At 36.2% G+C, this 26426-nt stretch overlaps 2 protein-coding genes across 2 annotated transcripts; one reads left to right on the forward strand and one right to left on the reverse strand.

The window, feature by feature from the left end:
• The first annotated feature begins 56 nt into the window (after positions 1–56).
• LOC144442791 (G2/mitotic-specific cyclin-B3-like) lies at positions 57–9199 on the forward strand. Its single transcript, XM_078132165.1, has 10 exons — positions 57–146; positions 1281–1397; positions 2892–3115; positions 3723–3798; positions 4763–4879; positions 5344–5574; positions 6844–6999; positions 7297–7446; positions 8236–8366; positions 9110–9199. Exons 1-10 carry the CDS (start codon positions 57–59, stop codon positions 9159–9161), a joined length of 1344 nt encoding a protein of 447 aa, XP_077988291.1. The 3' UTR covers positions 9162–9199.
• Positions 9200–12667: 3468 nt separating this feature from the next.
• On the reverse strand, positions 12668–25606 carry LOC144441979 (uncharacterized). The gene is made up of 15 exons (XM_078131251.1): positions 25459–25606; positions 24194–24261; positions 22281–23463; positions 21784–21958; positions 20842–20905; positions 20179–20230; positions 19462–19621; positions 18927–19074; positions 18722–18804; positions 17961–18090; positions 17163–17280; positions 16458–16566; positions 16157–16216; positions 15313–15424; positions 12668–14537 (listed from the first exon to the last, which is right to left on the reverse strand). Exons 1-15 carry the CDS (start codon positions 25484–25486, stop codon positions 14409–14411), a joined length of 2619 nt encoding a protein of 872 aa, XP_077987377.1. The 5' UTR covers positions 25487–25606; the 3' UTR covers positions 12668–14408.
• Positions 25607–26426: the final 820 nt, after the last annotated feature.

The following is a 26426-nucleotide window of genomic DNA, read 5'->3' on the forward strand; positions in this document are numbered from 1 at the left end:
TTTATAGAACACATTCGACCCGTACCCCGGCAAATTCGAATCTTCATATCATCATCATGCCGCTAACAAGACGCACTGCAGGCAACAACCTCGTGAGCGAACCGCTCGGAAGCAAACGACTGAAAAGCAATGCCACCTCGAAACAGGTAAGTAGGGCAACGATGGGAGACTTAAATGTATAATATTAATGATTGTATCTTTACATGCCCTACTCAACGTGATCGAACGCAGCGAACCATTCCATTTGCATTCCAGTTAACGTTCACCAAATACATAAATTTCAAAAATTCAAAAAAGGGTCTTAGCTTATAAGTTATATCATGGATGTATTAGTGAGATTGTAGCGTTCATTGTGGGTTTTTCGGAAACGAACAGTTAAAGTTTGAGCATCGGAACGAAAACAAAGTTTAAAAAAAAATCAAAACCACAACTAACGCTACAATTATTGCAGCTACCACAAGGAAACCAGTACATAAAGGGATTGTGAAATATCTTGCTGTATAAAAATTGTTTCATAAAGTAAGTAATATATGTTCACCCACTTGCAATGGAAGGCTTTGTCTGAACATGGATGTATTTGACCGGGAAAGGGAGAACAAAATTGATAATTAACAATTTGAAATAATCTATAAATTTGTTTATTGAGAGTCCAAACACATGTATTTGTTAGTTTGGGTGTTGAAACCAGTATTTTATGCCATATTATTCTTGTCAACTTCCTGGCCAAGCAACTTTCAACAACAGCTGTTTCCTTCATAGTAACGTTATGTCATCTATAGACCCTGTAGTGTACACTCCAGAGGCCCCTATGTTTCCTCAGGTAGTTGTACAGCTGTTACAAGCATTGACAATATATCATTAGAACTTCAACTTCTTAACAATAATATGAATTCATTGAAGCATAGACACTACACGTATGGGTCTTCTATTACTGAAGTACAATATAAACATATTTACTTGTGTTTTCAAAATCAATGCTAGATTTTCAGGAGAAAAGTGATATTGGAGTGGAAGCATAGTTGGGCATAGACCCTACATGTGTAGGGTCTATGATTTGGATGAACTTGAAGTACTTTTGTGACACAGGTTTTTCTTTCATTGTTTGAACAATAATGACAACAGGCCATCACCTCAGACTAGAGGAGAACTGCAAATTCTATGTTTGTATCAACATGGTAGGTGTAATTTTGTGTAAATATGACTCTAGGGTGTGTTAATTTTTATTAGTGAATAACAGAAAGTATGATTACATTAAACCAATACTGATTTTTTGTTGTCAGGTGCACTGTGATAATGAGGTATCTGAAATAATGACAAGAAACAAAAGACGATCCACAGGTTCTCCAAATGACAACAGATCCAAGAAAAGGGCAGCCTTTGGTGATATCACAAACAATGTAAGTCAAAGCACATCTTATTCTATTTCTTTATCATATTTCCCTTGTACAAACTTTTACCTCTCAGGCTCTGTACGAAACGTTTCACTACTCCTGCAATTGTTATGCCATGGTAGGATTTTCTGATAAACTTTCCATTGCTGGTCTTTTAATAGACTGTGAGATGCGTTGTGCCGTTCTGCCCTCACCAGCCTCCGGAGGGGTTAACCAATGTGTGATGGCGCCCTGTCACAACGTACCTTACAGACTAATCTTTTCAAGATTTTTTGCCAAGTAACAATTTGTTAGTACTAGTAGACTACTTTCTTTGGTGGTTACTTATACTCTATTGCCTAGTCGCCATGCCAATCAAGTCTGGGTTTTACCATGGAGGTCCTTCCTACCTCATACATGTAACAAAACAGAAGACGTCTTTGCCTAAAGCCAGTTTTGTTAGTCTGTAAGCCAGCACTCATGGTTAAGAAGCCTTGTGATAGGGCTGAACAGCACAACATATCTTACAAACTACCAGTTTTGTCTACAAATCAAAATAAATATACACCCAGGGGTGAACAAATCATTTTGTGAACCGGTGGTCCCCAGACCAGTGCCTTAAAAATTCCAGTGGTCCTGCTGAAAGAATTAGTGGTCCCATGTCCCGCTAATGTGAAACATTAAATCTTACCTATGAATCTGTATATTCAGACAACTTTTTAACATAGTTATTAACACTTTTTTACTGGTCCGACAGACCAGACAAGGTAAAATTTGTGTGGTCCGCCCCAAAAAAATCGCTAGTCCCGGACCCAGGACAAGTGGATTTGTTCACCCCTGTACACCTGACGAGTAGGTTTTTGATAACGTGACATAATCAACATATGTAGTGTATATACACAAGACAAGGTCTTTCAAACTTAATTTTGTGGTTCATATCAATCAATCTCTCACTTATAGTTTTGTGTTTGAATCTTCGTTGTCCCCACTGGCAGTGTTGATTTGTGTTCAAAGTGCATCATTTTATAATTATATGCTTGTGCATTATCGGTGTCTGTTTTATTGTTTGTGTACTTCATAACAAAAATGTACCTGTGAGACATAAAAAATGTCCTGCTGCCTTATTGAAACTCTATAGTCACTCTAGTTTTGTTGTAATAACAACTGTTAGGACTTCCAAATGAGTATTTTTCACAAGATTAAATAATTTATTATTGATACATGTTTTTCATGATGAATGAGTTGAATAAGTCTTTTAACAGCTAAAAACCTACTTCATCAAGTGTTGAAAGTGATGGGAAAAAGGCAGCCATCAAAATAAGGTGACATTCCAAGTAGATTGTTTCAATAATTTATTTCCAAAAAAGACCTCAATCATCAAAATGTGTCAATTTTTTTCAAGAAGACGTCATTTTTATTTATCATTTTTCAAAAACAAATTTGATGTAATAGCCCATAGGGACCCATTCTTAACAGTTCCCTCACTTATTGAATTCCACAACAATCCATAATTTGACACAGGCATTACAGAAGAAACAGACTGGTGCAATCAAGAAGGTTGTCAAAGTGTCAAGTAAAAAATCCAAGGAACCTAAAGGGTCTTCATCAAGCATCGCTCCCAAACCTACTGTTAGTAACGATAAGTTGGCACCCCTAGCTACACAAGAAGACGATGAAGAGGAAAGTATGGAGATTGTTCTAGAATCGTCTGAAAGTTATGCTAGCAGTTCACAAGGATCAACAAGGTACATGTTATTTTACAAAAGTAAAAGATTTCTCTTCAGCAATGCTACCAGAGAGAGAGAGAGAGAGTATTTCCACTTAGGTGACACAGTTTTGTTTACTTCTCACTCAAAGTTTTGTTGTTACAAATTGCATAAGTACAATACAGACACTGGTAGTACATATGCACATAAAATGTTATATTTTACATGTATCTCACTATGAGTACAAATGCATCGGTGGATAATAATAGAGTTGGTAGATATTGGCCTGGGTAGCACAGTTGGTAGTGCGCCCATCTATTGATCAGAGGGTCTCAAGTCCCGGCTCTGGCCAACTTTTCTTCCGCTCGTTTACTGCACTCGGTTAGACTATACTCTCTTAAGTTTGGTGGTATATTACTGCACTAACATAGATGTTTGGATGTGGGGGATAAGGGGATAACGTGATTGATGCAAAGAGGGTGAAAACTGACTGGTGTGAGAAGGGTGGAATCTGAGTGGTGTAGGGGGGGGGGGGCTGATTGGTGATTACTGATTCAGAACTCAAATATAAATGGAAAGATGTTTACATACATGAGCCACCAATTTATAGGAAGTTAAAATAATTTCTTTCTTTTTTTTATGACAGTTCCACAGATTCAGAAGTACAAATTATGAACAAAAAGAATGAAAAAAGGACAGAAGAACATGCTGAACAAGATGAAGTGAGTTTAGTCTTATTTATTAACAAAACATGGTAACCTCTGTGTTTTATTTTGGTCCATATTTTTTAAAGAAAAAGTCCAGTCAGACTTATTTCTGTACACTTGTATTGATTACTGCTATCAACTTAAATATGATTTTAGATGATGAAGAAACACCTTGATGACTTACTCAGCTTTAAACTTTGTAAAGAATAAAATGCAGGTTGTCCTGCATTCGGCCATCTTGGCATTTCCTGCAATGGTTTATGGGAAACCTTTAGTGATGACATCACATCTACCACTATCTCTTTTACGTCAAGACAAAGAGATTGTGATGAATACGATTACATCGGTAGGTTTTCCCCAGAAATTCTTACAGGAAATTTTCAAAATGGGAGAAGCCATATCCAGTGCAGTATGGCTTATTCACAAGATTTCAAAGTTGACAAAGTTACCAAGGTGATATTTTATGGTGACAGATCTACTCTTCCATTTCAACTCACCCCAACTGTTTACATTAACAATATAATTTACCTGTCCATATATGAAAATCAAAGCTAGTAATACTCAGTTTGGAGGGTCTATTATGGGACCTGAAGACAGGGTAGGGTATACACGACATTATGTACTACAATACTTAAGTTAACAAGTTGAGGTCTTCAAAACCTGTGTGCAGAAGTTGTAAGCATGTCAGTCACTAATAGTCACTACTATACCACATGCATGTGCGACTACCACTTTCTGGTAAGAAATGCTACATTTGCTACGCTTCGACTGGCCACGTATGTAAAATCATGTAAATTTTGATCTCCATATTTCGAGTCCATGTACGTGTATAGTTTAGATTTATATATGTTTACTAGTGTTGTTGTTGTTGTTGTTGGGGGGGGTGAAAATAGGACGAGTTGATATTGGGACATGTTAAATTGTTTTATCACCCAAAATTGTGTTTAAAATATCATTAAATATTTCTCTGTTTCCACAGATGAATGAAGTGTGTATGAAGTTAGCATTCACAGATATTGATGAAGAAAATAAAGCAGATCCCAACCTGTGTCCTGTCTATGCATATGAAATATTCCAGTACTACAAACAGAGAGAGGTGAGTTGATACAGCTAAAATGATGTAGGCTTGGTGTTTCACTCATGTGATATTACAGCTAAAATGATGCAGGCTTGGTGTTTCACTCATAGTACATTACAGCTAAAATGATGTAGGCTTGGTGTTTCACTCATGTGACATGACATTTAATACACACCCTCAGACAACTTCTAAATGCAAAAGAAACAATTACATAGGGGCTGTGCACAGTGGGGATGTAGAAGTAGTCAAGTTGATATGTTGATTATCAGTTAGAAAATAAACAATTGAAGCCATTATATTCGTCAAGTCCATGTGTAATGTTTTCATTAGAATCCTGTTTCTGCTGCACTGCTTAGGCCTTAGTGTTATCTAAAGTACTCTTATTTGAAGGAGAAGAACATAATTCTCCTTCCAGAACAATGTTGTCTGTGGTTAAAAAATTGATTTGCATTTCCCCAACTAACACTTCTGTTTGTTTCCAGATTGTGTTTCAAGTCGAACCATACCTTGAAAAGCAGACAGACATCAATCGCAACATGCGTGCAATACTTGTTGACTGGTTGGTTGAGGTCCAAGAAAATTTTGAACTTAATCATGAGACCCTCTATCTTGCCGTGAAAATTGTCGATCGTTATTTGATGGCAAAGAATGTTCCAAGAGAGACGCTGCAATTGGTTGGTGCAACGTCATTATTCATCGCATGTAAATTTGATGTAAGTATTGTATGATAAAAGTTAAAATACCACGATCAGGGTTCTCCCCAGCTTGAGAGTAGTCCCGGACACTAATTAATATTCATGCTAATTTGCATAATTAATATTCATGAATAAATTAATGGTACACTCAAAGTACATGGTGTGTGATCAAAGTTGCTAACAAAAAACTTAAAACCAACTTTTATTTCTCTACAGATTTATAACTCTAATCTCAATCTTTGTACATCGATTTTTTTAAATCACAGTTTTTGATTAGTTTTCTCAGAAAAGCTAAAGTTGTTTCATACTAAATATCAAAACTCTAAAAAGTTGCGTATACCCACACATACGCATTGCGTTTAGACGAAATCTCGTGATACATGAGACATCGCGATAGTTTGTGACGTCACCACCCGCCATTTTGGAAATTACATGTTGTCATCGTCGTGCGATGTACGATGTCAAACTACTAACTAAAAGTGTTTTCAGAGTAAAATTGAACAGAAAACTAATGATCGGACACAACGTCAACACTTTATACAAGGTATATGAGGCTGTTATACTTTTTTTATGACGCTGAAGAATGGTAGTCGAAAGTCTGTAGCATCGTGTTTGCCATGTAATTCACACGTACTCACTGTATACGAGATATCAATGTATAACGTATAGCAGCTGTTGTCAGTTCACGTCTACATTGTTCGTTTCTCAAAGACATTTTAATACTTCATTATCTTTTAAATCGATACGCCCATGTGGGCAGAAAATGAAAGTACAATTATTAAAGTGAATGTGTGTGGGGTGTCGAATGGTAACCAATTGAAGGTGGTGGACGGCAACTTTGAGTAGTGGTCGCCAAGACTGAGTCCCGGACGCTAGCGTCCGGTGCCGTCCAGCGTGAGGAGATCCCTGCACGATACATGAGTGCAAATTTGGTGTATTCGGGGTATTTGCACAAGTGCTTGCGGTGTTCTGAGCGGCCATATAGTTCAACAGAAAACAATGCAAACACAAATGTGAATTACTAATGATACTCTTGTGCCAAGGGGTTCTGTTATTATTACATATGTTTATCCGAAAAAGCAAAATTTCATAAAAATCATATGCCATCTCAAGATTTCATGTAAAAGGAACAAGTGACTCATTTTGCATTGAGGTTAACCACTGCAGGGTATGTCAAAAAAGGCTGGACACAAGTTAAGTGCAGTAGGGCTTCTCTACAAGATTTTAAATGTTGAGTTTTCAAAAACTATGAACGGAATATGATTGATTCTTTTTTCATTCCATCAGGAGAGATGTCCACCACTGTTGGATGATTTCATCTTCATTTGTGACGATGCCTACAAGAGAAATGAATTTTTAACCATGGAACAGACCATCTTGAAAACACTTGACTTTGACATTGGAATGCCACTCTCCTATAGATTTCTAAGAAGATATGCAAAGGTGAGACATTTCTATGAAGTGATTATTGATATCATTTCAGTGCTCAACCTCTGACCTTAAATAATCAATGTCAGCTAGTCAGCTGCAATTAGTAATGTTTGACTTTGAGAGAGATTTATTATGTAAATTCTAGGTAAACATGATAAAAAAATTATCAACGCTTCCAATTTAAGTGACATGAGCTGAGTTTATAAACCTTTTACTCAAATAATAAAATAGAATAATAATACTTATATAAAACCTTGATTCTTGTTCTGACGAAATTTTTTTTGATCTCTGTTTTCAATTCTTCACCAGTGTTGTAAAGCCAGTATGGAGACTTTGACCTTAGCCAGGTTTATTTTAGAACTTACACTTCAAGAGTACGACTTCCTGGATTTCCCCGACTCACATCTTGCTGCATCTACTCTTTTACTTGCCTTTAAAATGAAAAGTGGTCAAGAATGGGTGAGTTTTTGCCAAAAAGCAGTGAAAAATAATGATGAGATTTAGAGAATAAGTGATAAATTGTGTGAAGACATTGAGAAAGAAGACTTGCATTGCATTATAAAACCACTCACAATTAAAGGTGTAAACATTTCGCAATGGAAATGTTATTTAAAATGTAATAAAGACAAATTAAACGAATTATTTAAAATGTAATAAAGACAAATTAAAACAAGGAAAGCAACATAGTCTCATGCAATGCATCTTGGAACCTGAAAATAGACCGTTACTTAGGCAACACTACTGATGACTTGGTGTTTATTTCCTCCTCTTGATTTATGACATGTATGGAGATCAATTTGCATATTCATTAGCATGACAACATGATAAGCATGGAGACCAATTTGCATGTTCATTAGCATGACAACATGATAAGCATGGAGACCAATTTGCATGTTCATTAGCATGACAACATGATAAGCATGGAGATCAATTTGCATATTCATTAGCATGACAACATGATAAGCATGGAGACCAATTTGCATGTTCATTAGCATGACAACATGATAAGCATGGAGACCAATTTACATATTCATTAGCATGACAACATGATAAGCATGGAGACCAATTTGCATGTTCATTAGCATGATAAGCATGGAGACCAATTTGCATATTCATTAGCATGACAACATTCACCTTCACCTTATGATGAGACATATTTCATGTTTATTCTACTAGAGTCTTTCATCTTTGTCATACAAGTTCAATATTCCAATTTATTCCATGAATTTTTTTCCCACTATGATCTAGGATACAACTCTGGAATACTATTCCGGTTACACCAGTGAAGACTTAATGGCATGTGTAAAACAACTGAACGGATTAGTTGGGTCACAACCAAACAAACAACTCATGACAGTCAGGAATAAATATTCACATAGGTATGTACTTTCGATGTACTTCTTTAGCACAACTGAACTGAGGTTCAGTGTGCTATAGGCATCAAGGTGTGTGTGTGTGTGTGTGTGTGTGTGTGTGTGTGTGTGTGAAAGTGAGAAACCTCTGGATCAGTTGATTTCAAAGTTTATAGGGACATTACTAATAGAGTGTAGATGAAAAGAAAAATCAAATTAAAGTAATCTGATTAGAGGTTTTCAAATTACGTCCAAAAGAGTGACTTTCTGTCAAATAGATCATCTTTTAGAATGGTAGTCTATGAGGTATGGTTAGTTAATGTTACATAATCACTTGGCTAAAGTCCATGGGAGGTTCCATTATCCGGTAGGGATGTTTTCATGTTTGAGATGTGTTTCTCTCACTGTATGTGTATGTCAGACGTTGGATTTCAGTTGTGCACATTGCCATTAGTAGTATTTTTAATGACAACAGTGGTGAAGTCAGTTTCGAGAAGCTGAGACAGACATGAACTACTGGGATATTTTGCCATTTGCAGTCATTAATCATTCATATTGAATCACACACTAGATCACTGCACTGTATGGTAGTTATAATGCACACATACTTCCTACTTTGTTATGCACTGTATAAGAGATACAAACACATTGTTTGTTATGTGACATTCCATTGATCAGCTCAGCTGGAGGGGGATATACACGTAATATTGGTCAATATGTCTAGAATTGTGTCCATGCTTATATTTTGTCCTTTTTCTTCTTTGTTTCAGAGTTTTCTTTGAAGTTGCCAAAATCCCAGCAGTTGATGTGTTAGAACTATAGAATATCATACAGCAATATCAAATAGACATTTAATGTACCAAAGAAGTGGGGGGGGAGGGGGTGATACATCAGACGAGGGAAGTGTTTTACATCAGCAAACCTCTCATATAATTGTCACAATGAAGACATTCAACCTTATATTAGCTGTTACACTGTCAACTTAAGTATTGTTTTTGATTACTTTGTTCAACCAAATATAAGCCTTTGTCAGACCCACAGTAGTATTAATTACATGGCTGCAAATACACATACCTATTTCACATTGCAATAACATTTTCCAAAAAAGGAGAAAGGAATTTGTATTTACCAAGCCATGTTCTCCCCATACCAAACAGCACTCAATGACCCAAGAATATATTTTCATATCAATCCCATTGTCTATGTCAATTATGGAATTGTTAGAAAAATGCAAGCGTCAACTTTTGAGGTCGTAATGTTCATATATTATATTAGTGACTGGTCAGCACTCATCTAGGGAGGGGGAGAACCCTATATCTCCAACAACCATTTCATTGGTAAACGATACATTTATTGTATCACAAGTGCTTATATGTGGTTGGATATATAACTCCCACATACAAATGTATTTTACTTGCTCATATCTGTAAATAGTTCAAGCAGTTCCAATTCAGTCTACTTCCCAAAATGTGTGTCCACTCAGTTTCACAAACTGTAGAGGCAAATAGTGGGTTGTTTTTACACTCCAACTTTTATGTTGTTCTATAAAATCAATTAATGTGACCCAGTGGAAGATGCTTTTATCAATGATAAATCCCATTTTTAAAAAAAAAAGGATTTTGTTTTAATTTTTTTTTCTAAATCTTTCTACCTGTACTTTACCTCTTATATCTGTCCATTCTTTTTTCTTGTTATTTTTATACTGTCTATTTCTTGTGTTTTTATCAAAATCATATCATTTGATCTTATTGTACATATTTCAATTATTAATTTTATTAACACATTTCATGTGTATTTTTGATAATCTTAGTTGTTAGTTTCAGTTACCAGTTGTTGACTCCACCCTGCCTTTGATAGCCATTAGTGAAAGTGATGTATATGGCCATTGGATAATTCACTTAAAATTACCATGATCATGTTCAGTAACATCTACGTAATTGAATAGCGCCACCTAGTGTCGATTTAGTTCAGATTGTTTTGTTTTTATTGGTCATACTTAATCATAGACCTTTTTTGTAGGATATGATTTAATTGAATACAAGCTTTTCATGACATCTGTACTCGGGTAACAAAAAATCGTACATGAGTAGCGCCATCTAGTGTTGAATCAGTTAAGATTATTTTGTTTTTATCAGTCTTAGTTTCGAATAGCTTTCAGACATTGATAACTAGGAATCAAGACTAGTAAGTGAATCATGCAATCCAGAATTGTACACACTGATAGTGCCTTACTGTTGATACAGAATTAATTTCTTTGTGTTAGAATCATTGTGTATATTAGTTACAATCTGGAATCGATGTGGAATAAAGTTGATTACTTTGAAGAAAACTAGTGTTGTATTAGTATTACCATTCTTTGTGAGATTGAGTTACAGGAGAAATAAAGTTATCTTAGTGTTTTACTTGTGATGTTTTTAAGCCAAAGATGTCAAGACTAGTATTTCAAAGCACAAATGACAGAATCCTTTACCCAATCACACTGAAAAGTGATAAGCATTTGTTCACAGTGCCCATAAAAAACAGGCTTATGCTGGAAACATTACACATTGACTTGAGGATTTTAATGGCTTCAATTGTTTACTTTCCTGCTGATAATTCAACATGGTAACTTGTCTACTTCTTTCCCCACTATGCGCACATTCTCACAAGTCAGAGCACATTTATGTTGTATTATCAAGATATTGGTCTCTGTATAGTCTCAGTTACCCAGACTCTCACCACTGGGGTCTCTGCCTACGAGACCTCCCCAAAGGAGTCTGGGAAAACCATGTTTCAAGTAGCTGTCGGAGCAGTGCATCATGGGAAGTACTTCACATCCAACATTGCATTTCTGTATATACAACCAACAGGTCACATCTGACATAATATATGCATCATGTGACTTATTCAACCAATCAGTTTCTATGCATGGTATCCATTTAATTATTAAGGTCACAGGCTTTGTGATGAGAACACTTGCTAGTTTATCCATGGAGCAGGCTAAGTGGGGAGTACTTCACACTACTAGGCCTCTTTGCAACAATGGAGGAGAACAGAAAATCAGTCTCGCTCACAAAAATGAAGTACTCCTGCATCTAATATCGTTAGGGCCATGGAAACTGATTTATACATGTACACACTAGAAAACAGATTCAACAATAACACACAATTACTCATGGAATACAGAAAACTGTTTGCTCTTTATTTGCAAATCTAACTAAGATGTACTAAAAAAAATACCTTTCCATTCATTTGCACATTCCAAATATCTATGAGGTGGTCATTTTTCATGTTTGGAAAACAGTCACTTCTACAATTGGAAATAAGATACACGTGTACACTTCAGATTGATATGGTAGTAGAACTATTACTTGTACTTGGCTACGTAGACTGTAAGATACGTCGTGACGTTTCGCCCTCACCGGCCTCCTCTCAGGGGTTGGCCGATGGTTGAGGGCGCCCCGTCACGGCGTACCTTACAGACTATTGGCTACGAGTCTAATGATAAATGATACAAATTATATGTGATGGCAAAAACCACTGAAATCTTTCTTGGGAAACAATACCAAACGCTAAAGAATTATCCAGTGTAAAGATTATCACTTCATTTTATTTGAAGGTTGAAGGTGGTAGCAGCAAGGTAATTATAACTATTTCAAGACACAGTGCAATCAAGGTTACCTTAGTGTTTCACTCATGGGACACCATAGTCAGTAAGGTACGCCATGATGGGGCGCCCTCACACATCAGCCGACCCCTCCCCAGTCTAGGGACAGTCACACTATGGTTTTGCAGCATCATAGACACATTTCAACTAGCTTCAATTGTTTACATTCCTGATAAGTAACATGATTACCCGCGTCTTCGTCCAAACTGTGTGCTCTGTAAAATCTCTATAAATGTTTATTTTGCAGTTGAAGTTAACTGATTGCGTGTAAAAAAAATGACATTTCCCATAAGTGATTACTGGCTGATGCTTCAAAAGTAAAATAATGAATTTATTTTCCTAAAAGTGTGTTGAAACTTGAGAGGATGTGATAAAGACCAAACAAATGATCATTTTAAACAAAATTGCTTAATTATAAAAGTTGAGTTCAATTCTAAGAGTCATTTAGAATTGAAATTGTACACTAAACTTGTCCTAGTACTGGGCTATTCACAAAATTTAAATTTGATTGGATAACACAATCCATGCACACAAACTGAAAACCTTGATGAGGTTATAAATCACTGGTTTCCTCAGCTGTACAAAAACTATGAACTCAAGTGAAATCTTTTCGCAAGACTGATTCAAAATATCAAATTCACAGAATGTATCCCCCCCCCCCCCCCATCACTTTAATTCTTGGGTTCAGTCACAAGGACATATTTCATATACAAACTAAGATAAACTAAAAATTATTGTATAGAGCAGGTGAAACTTTAATACACTGGATTACACTTGGATGAAAAAAAGTACAAATAAAAATCTGACCAGGAACTGAAAAGGCAGGCCTGTAAGTACACAGGTGCAAAGTTCATTGTAAAATCACATGACCTTAACGAAAGTTCTCCTGTTTGACGGATTTGAAAAATAATTCTGACTCAAGAGAGTGTCAGAATATCCTCCAGTACTTCGTATTCGTCAAAAATATATTGTGGGCAACTTAAAAGTTGTTTATACAATAAAAACATATCAAAAGAGAAACAAAATACATGGCAAGCAGCACAGTGAAACAACTAGGTAGGGTAATCTTAGTTACCCAGACTCCCCTGACCATCACCATCACCAGAGAGTTGATTGAAACAAGATGGCTGCTCAGAAAGGCTGACCCACAACATGACCTTTGTAGTACAATCATGTGGTGGCCACTCTTGTTTGATTTTAGTTAATCTTCTGATGAAGGTGATTTTCAAAAATTTAATTCCACGATTTCTGTTAAATATAGTGTTGATGAAACCTAAATTTAGGAATCATATTCAGTCAATGAGAAACTGTCTTAAGTCCAGTTGACTGTGGCCATCTTAGCATTCACGAGACTCGCTGGGGGTGACGGAAATCAAAGAAGTCTGGGTGACTGAGACTATTTATAGGTGGGTATGATTTATAATCTACTCTCCATCTATTCATTTAGGCTAGTTAATAGGCCTTTCCAATATTTGCCATGGTGGCACTCTACTTCCTGTCTGTGTGCACCTTGGAGATATACTTGGTATAGGTTACTCTGTTACTCATAGAGCACTGCTGCTTTCCTCGATGTCTGAACAATACGAAAAACAGCCCTTCTACAGAATATCAAGGACAAAGTTCTTAAGAAATGGTACTATGAGGTGTTGATACTCTCAATTTGAGTGAGGGTGCTGTATTCTCAATTTCCTGTTTGCAGTCTGAAATGGCCTATTAAAGACTTCAAATTGTATACACTACAGTAAAATAAAATATATGACAAAAATATCCTGTAATTCAAAAGCAAATTATTTAATATTCCACAGCCTGACAGGCACTAAGTGCAACGGTCGCAAACTAGTGTACACTTAATTCAAAGCTCATGATCTGGTGAACATTCAGTTCAAAGGTCACAGTCTGGTGAAAACTTGGTCCAAAGATCACAGTCTGGTGAACATTCAGTTCAAAGGACACAACCTTTTGAACACTCAGTTCAAAGATCGCAATCTGGAGAACGCTCAGTTCAAAAGTCAGTTTAGTGAACACTCAGGTCAAAGGTTGCAATATGGTGAACATTCAGTTCAAAGGTCACAATCGGACAGACTTCCCATTCTAAACCATGTCTTGGTATTTCAAGTTTATGAGGTACAAATCTCTGAAAGGAAACTGCTTGTTCTGTGAGGATGAACCATCATATCTCCATGAGTTGAAAAATGATGACAATGATATAAGTGTATATGTTTCTCTCTAAACCACACATCCAGCTTTCAATTCAAATAACGTCACTTTCAGTATGTTATGAAATATTCCACCAATCATAATCACTCCATCTGGTGAGTATCCAATCAGAAATGACCATCCTCAGAACTGAGCTGATTGGTAGTTTCAGCAGGTGTGTTTGTTTTGATAGTGTCTGTAAATCCATTCAGTACCAGGTGGAAGAATTACAAAGACATATGTCGTCCCTCTATGCTAATATTCACAGCTCGTTGATTTTTATTTTTACTCTTAGATACTCTTTCTCTCATTTTTCTCATGTGTTTGTCTAATCTGGTGACTTGTTTCTTTGAGCTCTGAAATTGAAAAAAAAAAGAAAAGAGATTCAAATTCCACTTTTAAATTAATGTTCATGTGGTTCGGTTTCAATTTTTATGAAGTTCAAACATGTCCTGTATTGTTTCATTTGTTGTTTTTAATCAAACTGTTGTGATTTTATGATGTGATGCACTTAACAATTTTTTATGTATTTTTCTCTCTGAATCATATTCTTAAACCTTGCAATCTGTTACATACAGACCGTTGGGACATGTATTCTGTAATGGCCTTTAAACAATAAAATATTAGCTCGCAGCACAGCCGTGTAGGGGCTCAAGAACTAGTACACATGCACGTCGGACTACTATGTGATGTTTTTTTTTGGTGGTTTTACCCAAGGATGCATTGCGGTGCAATGACGACGCATGCATGTTCTATATACTATGCACATTCTCCATGCAGAGGGCGCTATCTACAATATCATCGTAAGGCAGCCGATCACAAATGAATCTACCCTGCGCGAGCTAATGGGCTTTGCCTAGTTACGATATTATTATCATTAATATTAATGTTCTGTTGAACAGATTTTGAAGATCTCAAATTTACTTTCTATTTTACATATTCTGTACTGTTTTATTAAAAACTGTCCTGGTAACAACATACTATTACAGTAAAAAATTACCATTAAAACAACATATAGTGTAAGTTGGCCAATACACACTGACTCTGCTTCCCTAGACCTATCTGTCCAAAGGTATATAGTGTACAACACAAGTCATTTGCACGGTGAATAAAATCCACTTTCCAACTTACCCTTTCAAATTCTGTTTCAACGTTCCATTTTGGTCTGACAACATAATCTTTTGTAGATGGCATAGGTACTCTGGCACGACCTATCCATCCCTTATCTCCTGGACGTAAAGCTCTGTTGATAGAAATACATCAAAACATATTAATTATTATGTATGTACCAGGTTGTGAAACAAAGTGACGTGCATATGCCGACTATAGCATCTGACATTTGTGCCAAGTTTGGTTGAAATTGGCCCATGCATTTCTGAGATACAGGAGATGATGGACGGAGAGATGGAACCCAAATAGTAGTCCCCCACTGGCTTTACCCACTGGGTACTTAAATTATTATTGCGTACCTGTATGCATATGAATGTATGACTAGGAGCATTCCACAATGTGCAAGAAATCATGTGAACACAGTTAGCTAAGTTTCTATGAAGTTTGTTGTTTTGGAAAAATATGAAATTATAACAATTCTGCGATGTGTATGAGTGGCAGCCTGGGATCTAAGGATATATATCTGCATCCCAAGTATGCCACATTGACACTTACACTACATTACATAGGGTTCAATCATTTTACTGTCTTTTGTTCATATCACAATTATCAAATATTACATCTTTGGACGTTAAATTGAATAAATAAAACTGACAGAATGTGACACAAGAACATCTGTCAACAAGCAGATAACTCAAATTATGGACAAGTTAATTCAATTAAGCCAAACGCTACTGGTAGTTCTCAATAAGTTGTGATTAGACACCCCCTCCCTCTACCCCCTACCCCCAATAAGCTTGCAGTAAACTTATCCTACATTTATATAGTTAATGAAGATTATGATACACTTAAAAAAATTACTTACTTTTGTTCCCCTTGGAATGCATTATCAATACTTTTGGGAACAGAAGTATCTGTTTCTGAGCTGTTACATAGAGAAAAAAGTAAAACAAATATATTAGTTAGAAGAAAATACATTTGAGTTGGCTTTCCAGTACATACATATGTAAATAACATTGTACTAGAGACACCACCCTATCGTGAGTGTTAAGTCCATTGATACAGTGAAAGGTAGCATCACAAAATACATGTAATAGTTTGCATTGTTCGTAGTTTATCAAAACTAATCTTGCCACTGTCATAGATGATAGTTGTTTCTTTCTCACCTCAGTCTCCTTCTCTTTGGCATCTGTGCATAGTCTCTAGCTTCTCTTTCTTCCTTTGACATTGATTTGAAATTTGATTCAACACCAAAGATAGGTCTTGACCAATCGTCTGTCAACAAATATAATTACCATAGTAGGTGTAAGTTACCAGGTGTTATATAATTACCATGGTAGGTGTAAGTTACCAGATGTTATATAATTACCATAGTAGGTGTAAGTTACCAGGTATTATATAATTACCATAGTAGGTGCAAGTTACCAGGTGTTATATAATTACCATAGTAGGTGTAAGTTACCAGGTATTATATAATTACCATAGTAGGTGCAAGTTACCAGGTGCATCACCATGTAATTAAAATCAATGAGGAGGGTGGAACTGTGCAATGTAAACCTAACAAGCCTTCGTCAAAGACATAGTCCCAACATGTCAACTTACTAACTCATGATCTGAATTTTACGGCAAACATGGCAGTCATTCAGTTAAAACTACAGTATATAACATTTGTGCAAGGTTTGGTTCAAATTAGCATTTCCCACAATGTTAAACACTTCAATGGTAATCACAGAGTCAATCGTCACTTGCACAACAGAGGAACTGCTATCACCCACTTGTGTAATCTACCACATTGAAGAACAATAGATTTAGTTTGTGTCTATCTTAGTAAACCGAAGGCTGGATTGCCAAAGTGTCGTAAGTATACTTACTTATAAGTTTTCCTGCCAAGTCTCTGTTAACCCGAAGTTCTTTAGGATGTTTATAAAGATACATTACAGCTCTGCCAATACCACTAGTCTTCAATGTGTGTGAGTCTACTGCAGGCAGCTGAGAAGAAAAAAACCCACACAATTTTAACTCCTAAGAATCTTAAAGTTACAGAAGGTGAGTCTGTAAGTATACATGGGTATGCTGTGTGTATTAGATTTAAGTTTTGGTACACATGGGTATACACTTTGAAATACATAGATTTGTTTCTTGTTTTTGTGATGATTATATATGTGTGTTACATGAACTTGATAACGTTCTGAATAGACATATAGAAGAAAGTGTGGCCATTCTGTCATTCTTACAACTACTTTTCTACAGTACAGTGCAAGACTCACTTGCCTAATATCATGCGAAGTGCTAACATTGAGTCAGCTAAGTTCTAACACAGAGTCAGCTAAGCTTTAAACAAAAGTTAGTTAAGGGCTCACACAGAGTCAGCACAGTGCTAGCACTAACACCTCACCAGTATGTGTTAACATATCATATGGAAGGCTTAATGCCTGTACCAGCTGTACAGAACATCAGGTAATTCTGTGCTAACACTGGGCTGGCAAAACACCTCATCAGTTACCAGTTTGAAGAGTTAATGCCTACAAAAGTCATGTTAACACCAGGTTGGCTCAGTCTAACACTGGGCAACTGGAAGGGTTAATGCCTGCATCAGCTTATGTTAAAAGCTGGCTAGCCAGCGTTTGACAATGATCTTTGTGGAGTATCTAACAGTTTTGATTCCTTACCTCTCGAAGCATTCTAAGAAGTTCTTGTCTTATCCTAAGATGTGGCAGACTTTTGTCAGGCAGTGGTGAAAGCCAATCACTTATTGCTTGTAATATACCATTGTCTATAAATGCTATTTGTAAATCTTGTCTGAAAAAAAGAAGAAATGAATTTGAATGACTTCAAAAACTTAAAACAGTGTAAACACAAGTGTATTAACACAGAAATAAGTCTGACTGGACTTTTTATATAAGTTGATAGCAGTAATCAATACAAGTGTACTATTAAAAGGTAGAAATAAGTCTGACAGGACTTTTCCTTAACATTGACAGCAGTAATCAACACAAGTGTACTTTAAGCAGAAACAAACTGACTGAACTTTTCCTTCAATACATGTGTATTAATGGTAGACATAAGTCAGACTGGAGTAATCAATACAAGTGTACTAAAGCCAGAAATAAGTCTGACTAGACTTTTCCTTTAAGTTGATAGCAGTAATCAATACAAGTGTACTAAAGGCAGAAATAAGTCTGACTGGACTTTTGATATAAGTTGATAGCAGTAATCAATACAAGTGTACTAAAGGTAGAAACATGTCTGATTGGACTGTACTTTTAAGTTGGTAGCAGTAATCAATTTACAAGAGTACTAAAGACAGAAATAAGTCTGACTGGACTTTTGATATAAGTTGATAGCAGTAATCACACAAGCGTTCTAAAGGCAAAAATAAGTTTGACTGGACTTTTTATTTAACAATTTGAATACTTAAATGTTTACTTACTTTTTTAATTGTGACAAAACTAATGGAAATATGCTCAATTTTTTGACAGCAGGTTTACCAGCCGCATTTGCCTCTTTATCTGCCTGTAAGATAACACAGAATTAAAATTAAATTTCTGAAAGTCAAAATAACAACTTGAAATAAAGAATGAATAGTTACTTCAAACATGGTGGCTGTCATATTTGTACAAATCTGTTTGACCTACCTTGGCAGCTTCTTTCATCTGGTTAATCATAGCCATGATGATGTCATCATTATCATTGATGATGTCATCCCCTCGTCTTTTACGTCTTCTGGATTTGTTTTCTGCTTTCTTTTTGGCCATCATGAGATCAAAGTCAGACACAAAATCTCTGAAGTTTTAGAAAGAATGATACAACCATTGAACAAATTATATTTTACATCTAATGTGCGAAGAATAAATATTGTTAACATAAATTTTTATGCATAATTATTATCATTATCATTAGGATAACAATTTAAAAATATTATTAATTATATATTCATATAAAACACCAACCTCTGTTCAGAGTAAATTCTAAACATTTACTTCTCATATTGCAACTTACTTTCTACTTTGTTTATAAATTAAATTCTCTACTTGGGTTTCACATATTGCAACGTACTCTCTGCTCTGTTTACAGAGTAAATTCTCATTATTTACTTCACATATTGCAACTTACTTTCTACTTTGTTTATAAATTAAATTCTCTAATTGAGTGTCTCATATTGTAACTTACTCTCCGCTCTGTTTACGGAGTTCAGCATCATCATCTGAATCAGACTCTGCTGCCTGGGCTTCTTGCCCTGTTTCCGTAGCAACAGCTCCTTTCTCTTCATCATCGTCTTCTCTTCCTGCACTTAGACCTATGTCATCATCCTCATCCGATGAAATGATAGCTGAAAAAAAAAAATTTAAAAATAGAAAATATAACAAACATACATTTTTTTGTATTCTCCTCATCACATGAAATGATCACTTGGAAATAGATATAATTTTAAATGAGAAATAATGAGAAACATCAATTTTTTTGTATCACCTTTATCAGTTTTAATCCTGTAATTCTGAAGAGTGCTCAAAATTGACCGTTGGGATAGAAGTGCGCCCTCTGTGTTGGACAACTTGACATTCTTGTTCAACCTTGTCTTACAGATTAGTTACAATATCTCGGTAGTTTTTATTTGTGTGGTCCTGATGTCGTTGATGATTAATCAGGTTTAGTTTCCATATCCTAATTATCAACAATGGCTAATTTCCATGTCAACCAATTGAGGTTTTATTTTCATACTTAGACAGATATACAACCATAAAATCGGTTAACAGAACTGTCGGCATATTGGAACAAAATCCATTTCCCTGAGGAGGTTCACATTATTGGAATCTTACTATGCAAGTCTCATTTGTTGATAAATTTCTGATGAGGGTGATCTACATGTACTAGGTTACTAAGTCTTACCTGATGATTTCTTTCTAGCTGCTGTACTTTCAATATCAGCTGCATCAAATCCCTGTCGATAGAAATATGGAAATACAAAAATTGTTTTTTTTTTGTAATACTAATAAAAATTATAATTCATCTGTACTGTGTTAGTTAATCATAGTATCAAATTACACTCTTGACTCTATGCAGCCATTTGCATGATTTCCAAAAGATGTTTTACCCAAATGGACTAAACTCCCTCCTCTATATCTCCCCCTATTCCCATTACTGAAGTTATAAAACCATACAGCAAAACACAGCCAATGTCTAATACCATCAAATCACTTAAATGAAATAGGAAACTTGAAATCCAGACTGAGCATGCTCAGATGCAAAGGATCACAAGATTATCTGTAGGTACTGTAATCTGGAGCTATCGATACTATAAACCTCCTACAATGGTCACAGTTACCATGACAAGATTATTTATGGTTACAAACAATGTAACACAATTGTTTATAATACTGATTGATTCACATTTATCATATTTTCCCATGATGCACCATTCAGGATATTCAAGATGGCGGGTTGGCATGTTCCCTATTGATTTTGAGTTACATTTATCACATTTCCCATGATGCAACATTCGTGATATTCAAGATGGCAGGTTTGTATGTTCCCTACTGAGTTATTTCTTACCTCAAACTCTTCTTCCTCGTCACTTGAACCAAAGATGTCTGCAATCAATTCACCAACTTCAGACCTAAATTCAACAAAAGAACAAACCCAATAACATCTCAAAATACAACATTCTGTTTCCTTCAACATGCATCAATGTAGATATATTTAGATATCAAATTTACAAATTCTGAGTACATGTTTGGTGAGGCCAATGAGTTTGAAATGAAACAAGAGTTTCATTTTGGTGTTATTAGCAACCGCACAAAATTTATGTGATGTGAAATCATGAAATGACTCTCCAGAACCCAAAGTTTACGAAAATACATCTACATGTATTTCCTGGCGTGGCATTCTCCTTTCATACATTGTACATTCAACTGTGGGATAAAATGTTCACATTTAAACTGCACTAGCTGAAACTGGAACCTTTTTGTGAAATGTTTTGTTAGGTACAATTATTTACGTATGACATCATTCATCATGAACAGTATTTCATCACCTGTGGGTGAACATATTTTTTGTAGCTGTATACATGATAATTAAATCAAAAATGAGTTTTGGGTCCGCACCCAAAAATCAGCACCCTCAATGACAATTACGATTTCAACCTGTTTCTGTACTGCGTATGGATAATATTGACCCCTAGTTAACGTATGCAACATCAAATTATTGGTACTTTAACAAGTCTCAGTGAACATATTGTGGTTGTCTGATTGAGAAATGATACTCCAGTTACAACTAGTTCCAGTTTTAATTGGTGACATTCAAATTCAAGAATTTCAACTTGCCACTACTCTATCCATAAATAATACTGACCAGTAATTACTGAAAACAGATATAATGTCTTTTTATAAGTCATTGACCAATATTTGGTTATTATATTTTGGGTTATTTGATGGTAAAAAAAATGTTCAAATTGCAGTTAGTCGAGGTTGAATATTTCAATTTTTCAAAGCTTACTTTTCCTCGTCACTTTCATCACCACTTCCATCACTACTGTCCAGTGTTCGTTTCTTGGATTGTTTCACTTCATCATCATCATCTTCATCATCATTATCGTCTTCCCCATCTTCTTGTTTGTTTTCATCTTCTGCATCTGATCCCTGAACTACAGGTGAGTGTGACTCATCCTCATCTGTCAAATACAAGTACACACAATTAGCATATTCCTATGAAATTATCAAAGTAGGGCTCACAGTTTTGGGTTTGGCGCCCTCTAGTGATGATGATGCTTCATTGAGATCAGAACGATATGACAACAGATCCATGGTTCCAATAATGTTAAATGTGCAATCAGTTTAACTTACTGATTTCATTGAATAAAATTACAATATTGATTTGCTTTCATGTTGATTACGGAAGTTAGCAAATCTGCAAATATTAATAACATGTGAACTTCATATATAAAAAACACAGCTTTTTTAAACAAGTCTATCACTGATCTTAAAAGTACTAACCTTCATCCATTCTCGCCTCTTCCTCCTCTTGGACTGGACTTTCCCTCTCAGCTGAACCCTCTTCATTTTCTGGTGATTCTACTTCTTGTTCCCTTTCATCATCCTCTTCTCTATCTTCTTCACCATTTTCCACTGCATCACCAGCATACTGTGCATTCTCATCACCACTATCTCTCTCCTCCTCACCACCGCTTTGCTGCTCTTCAACATCATCATCTCTCTGCTCTACATCACTACCTTGTTCTTCATCTTCTCGCTCCTCTCCCTCTTCCTGTTCTATGTCTTGATCTTGATCTTGCTCCTCCTCCCCCTCCTCCTGTTCAACTTCCATCTGATCCTCCCCATCACTGTCTCCTTGGTGTTCTGTCTCTGATGTTGGTGACACGGCAACCTCATCTGCCTCTTCTTCCTGACCAGATTCAATCTCTTCACCCTCTTCTCTCTCGCTACCAGCTTGATCATTATCTTCTCCCTCTTCTTGTTCATCTGCATCACCGTCACCCTCTGCTTGCTCTTCTCCATCTTGCGCCTGATCTTCCTCTTCTCCATCAGCTTCAACGCTTCCCTCACTTGCAGCGTATGCTGCTCCTTCACCTTCACTCTCTACATTTTCATCATTTTGCTCATCACCTTGGTAACTCTCAGCAGCCTCTTCTCCCTCATTTTCCTGATACTGGTTTTCTCCATCACTTTGTTCTGCATCACTAACTTCACCTTCCTCCCCATCTTTCTCACTACCCTCCTCCCTCTCACTATCACTGCCTGCCTGACCATCTCCCTCCTCTTCACTTTCCATTTGCACTTCCCCCTCATCCTCACTTGCTGACTGTACCTCCCCTTCATCTCCAGAGGCCACCTGATCTTGCCCCTCATCATCACTTCCCTCTTGCTCCTCTACCTGTTCCTCATCACTCGCTGCTTCTCCATCACTAGCAACTTCACCATCATCACCGCTAGCAGCCTGCTCATCTTCACCATCACTGGCAACTTCTCTATCACCCTCTTCATTTTCGCTCATCTCTTCTTCTCCTCCCTCTTCATCACCACTCTGGGCTTCTTCTCCACTACCACTCTGTCTTTCTGCATCACTACCATCTTGCTCCTCCCCCTCACTCTCCTCCTCCTCCCCTTGATCAGACTCCACCTCACCTTCTGAACCATCATCAGATCTGTATTCCCCCTCCTGTAATGACAAGGTGCAAACATGACATGCCATAAACCAAGTATAAAGAGGCTAATTTTGCAGTATATAAAAAGGGTACTAAAACAAAATGTAACTATAATTTGCTACCCATGGAATTCAAACCCGGTGTTCAGAAATAACATCTGTTTATCAGTACAGATATGAGCATTACATGTTCACAACTTGTTAATTTGCATAAGTTGCATACATATGTGCAAAGGGGTGACCGATATGTGAGCGTACTCCGTCATGGCATACCTTATAGCCTAGTTTGTGTACTGTGACTACATGTATGTGTGTCTGTGAGCAAATGTATGTTAGTTTGATGGTGTGATACAGAGAAGACTTCTGTACATTTTCAAATCCAGTTTCGATTATCCAGCCGGAGCTACTGATAAAACGATATTCTAATCACAGTAATTTCTAATCAACAATAACTATGGTTTGTAGAACAAACTGGCATTTACACAATTATTTTCACCAGAGTATAAAACTAAAAGCTCAGAATGTCACATTTTACTACAAATATTTAGGAATTGAATATTATTTCAGAACATTTTTCTTTGTTCAGCCAATCAAACTTCAAGCATACACACATGACACAATTTCTCAATTTCTTTTTGTTTGTGTCAGTGTGTGTGTGTCACAGTGTGTGTGTGTGTGTGTGTGTGTGTGTGTGTGTGTGTGTGTACAATTTTTCAGTGAAAATACAGTTTAGAAATTCACAAACCTCTAAATCTTCTGTATTTTGCTGTTCACCTTCCTCTCCATATTCATCCTGGACTGGAGTGCTTCCGCCTGGAAAAGCAATTCACAAAAATGTCACCAATGGCAATTTCAATTTATTATTATATAAGAAGTTGTGCAATCTGATTAAAATCTTATGTATGTAGTGAATACAGCTTGATTTCTTCATTTACCTCTTATTTCCTTCATTTATTGTCATTTGTTCTTTTTTGTTCCGTGAGTGTGCACCTCTTCCTACATTTTGACATGATAGTATAGAGTTCACATTCAAATCCCACATGTTAAGTTACCCCCTCAACCAATGAGAATGCATCTTTACGCTGAAAACTTACAACCTACAGAACAACACTCTCTTTGAACTGAGCTCAAGAGCAGAGTGCTAACAGCAATGTTATTGTTTTGGTGGATTTGTTTATTTTCAATGTCAATCCTACAGTGTTAACTGTGAGGTGGATTTTAATTGGCTATGCATACATGCGAGGATTGAATGTGAACTCCTAGTCCATAGTATGGTATTGAGTCAGATGTAGGAATTTTGAGGCACTCACTCTCAGTGCTACAAAATTGAAAACAAACAACAATAATCAAAGGATATGGAGGTAAGATTTCGAGCTGTATTCTACATTAGATTTAATCAGATTGGAAGTCGTTGTGCTTAGTTATATTCCATTTTGAATATTCGAAATGTATCCAAACATGGAGCATAGACCACCACGTTGGTGGAGGGTCTATGCATATGGAGGTAGTCCTTCAGGCTTCCTACCGCCATGATCCATACATGGAAGTATAACCCACGTGGGTTATACCATGATCCATATAAACTGTACTCGACACGAGTTGTCAGTGATAGTCAATGTTGAATTTTCTGAAACGATAATGGACTAGAATGGAGAAAATGATAACGAGTGAACCTTCATTTTACAATTATATTGAAGACGACACGTTATGAACATTTTCATTTCTGTCAAGAGTTCAATGCCCTTTCCTTGATTCCTTGTCAACAAAGGTTGAAATGGGAGACTACATCGCCTGATCGGTACTAATCAGGACACGAAAGCTTTATACACAATTCTTTGTATACAGTGTGATCCACAGCCAAACTATACACATGAACCAAGGAAGTAGAACCCCACTACTTCCATGCATGAACTGACTTTGAAAGAGTTATGGCCCAAGAGGAAGCATCACACGACGCTATGTCAACGAAACGACGACGGGCCTAGAATTATGGGTTTTTGACGGTCTTACCTTCGCTTTCCTCGTATTCGGCTTCCATATGTAGTGTAAAAAATTGTGCGGTGTATTTGGCTGAGATTTATGTCTTCAACGGATTCTCCTCCAAGAAAATATACGCAAGGAAGAGTGCTACACTGAAGACAACAGATGCTAGCTGAACCGGAAATGGCGTCTATGGAGTGAAGCTACTGTTAGAATCAGAGTTGTTATAATATCCGAGACCTAGCATGGCCACAAATTAAGAAGGCCTTATGTAATTCGTTTGATATATTGTTAGTCAATGATCTATTTAAATTTAATTCAATGGCCGTCCTAATTTATCTGCAAAAAATAGTACTTGTAGGGAAAACCATGCTTTGAATTTGGATAAGGATTCGTAAACAAGATTCCGATTCTGTTGACAAAGGTATTTTTTCAAAGTCTACGCCCTCAACGATCATATACTCAGTTCATATTGTTTTCCAATAAAATATGTACACAATATTTCGATAATAGATTTGCTGAAGTGTCTGGGCTTTTTGCATTCTTTATCAAAAAGAATATATATTCTTTTTTTAATTATATAAACACAAGTGTGTTCTTTTGTATTATTCAAAAATAATGACCTGAGTGGTTGATTATGGGTGAACGCGTATATAAAACTCATTAAAATCATTAACAAACTCCAAAAAATTGAAGAGTATGAGACTTAAAATATAAATCTCCCAATTATATGTAAAAAAGGATTGGTGCCAGACTAATTCGATAATGCAAAACTTACAATATGGCAAATATTTTATTTACTGTTGCAATTGATTGTTTAGGACATGCAATATTTGATCAGGAAATATATCGATGAGACGGGATTTAAAAACTTGTAACCTCAAGTTCAAAGTTGTGTTCCATTCCATTTGTATTATAGACTAGAGGGTGTCATTCTCTTCTTAAAGATGGTATAATGTTATTCTACACTCTAATGAGAGTAAAGAGTGTCATTCCTG

The sequence above is a fragment of the Glandiceps talaboti genome, chromosome 11, assembly GCF_964340395.1.
Source record: "Glandiceps talaboti chromosome 11, keGlaTala1.1, whole genome shotgun sequence".
NCBI classification, from domain to species: domain Eukaryota; kingdom Metazoa; phylum Hemichordata; class Enteropneusta; family Spengelidae; genus Glandiceps; species Glandiceps talaboti.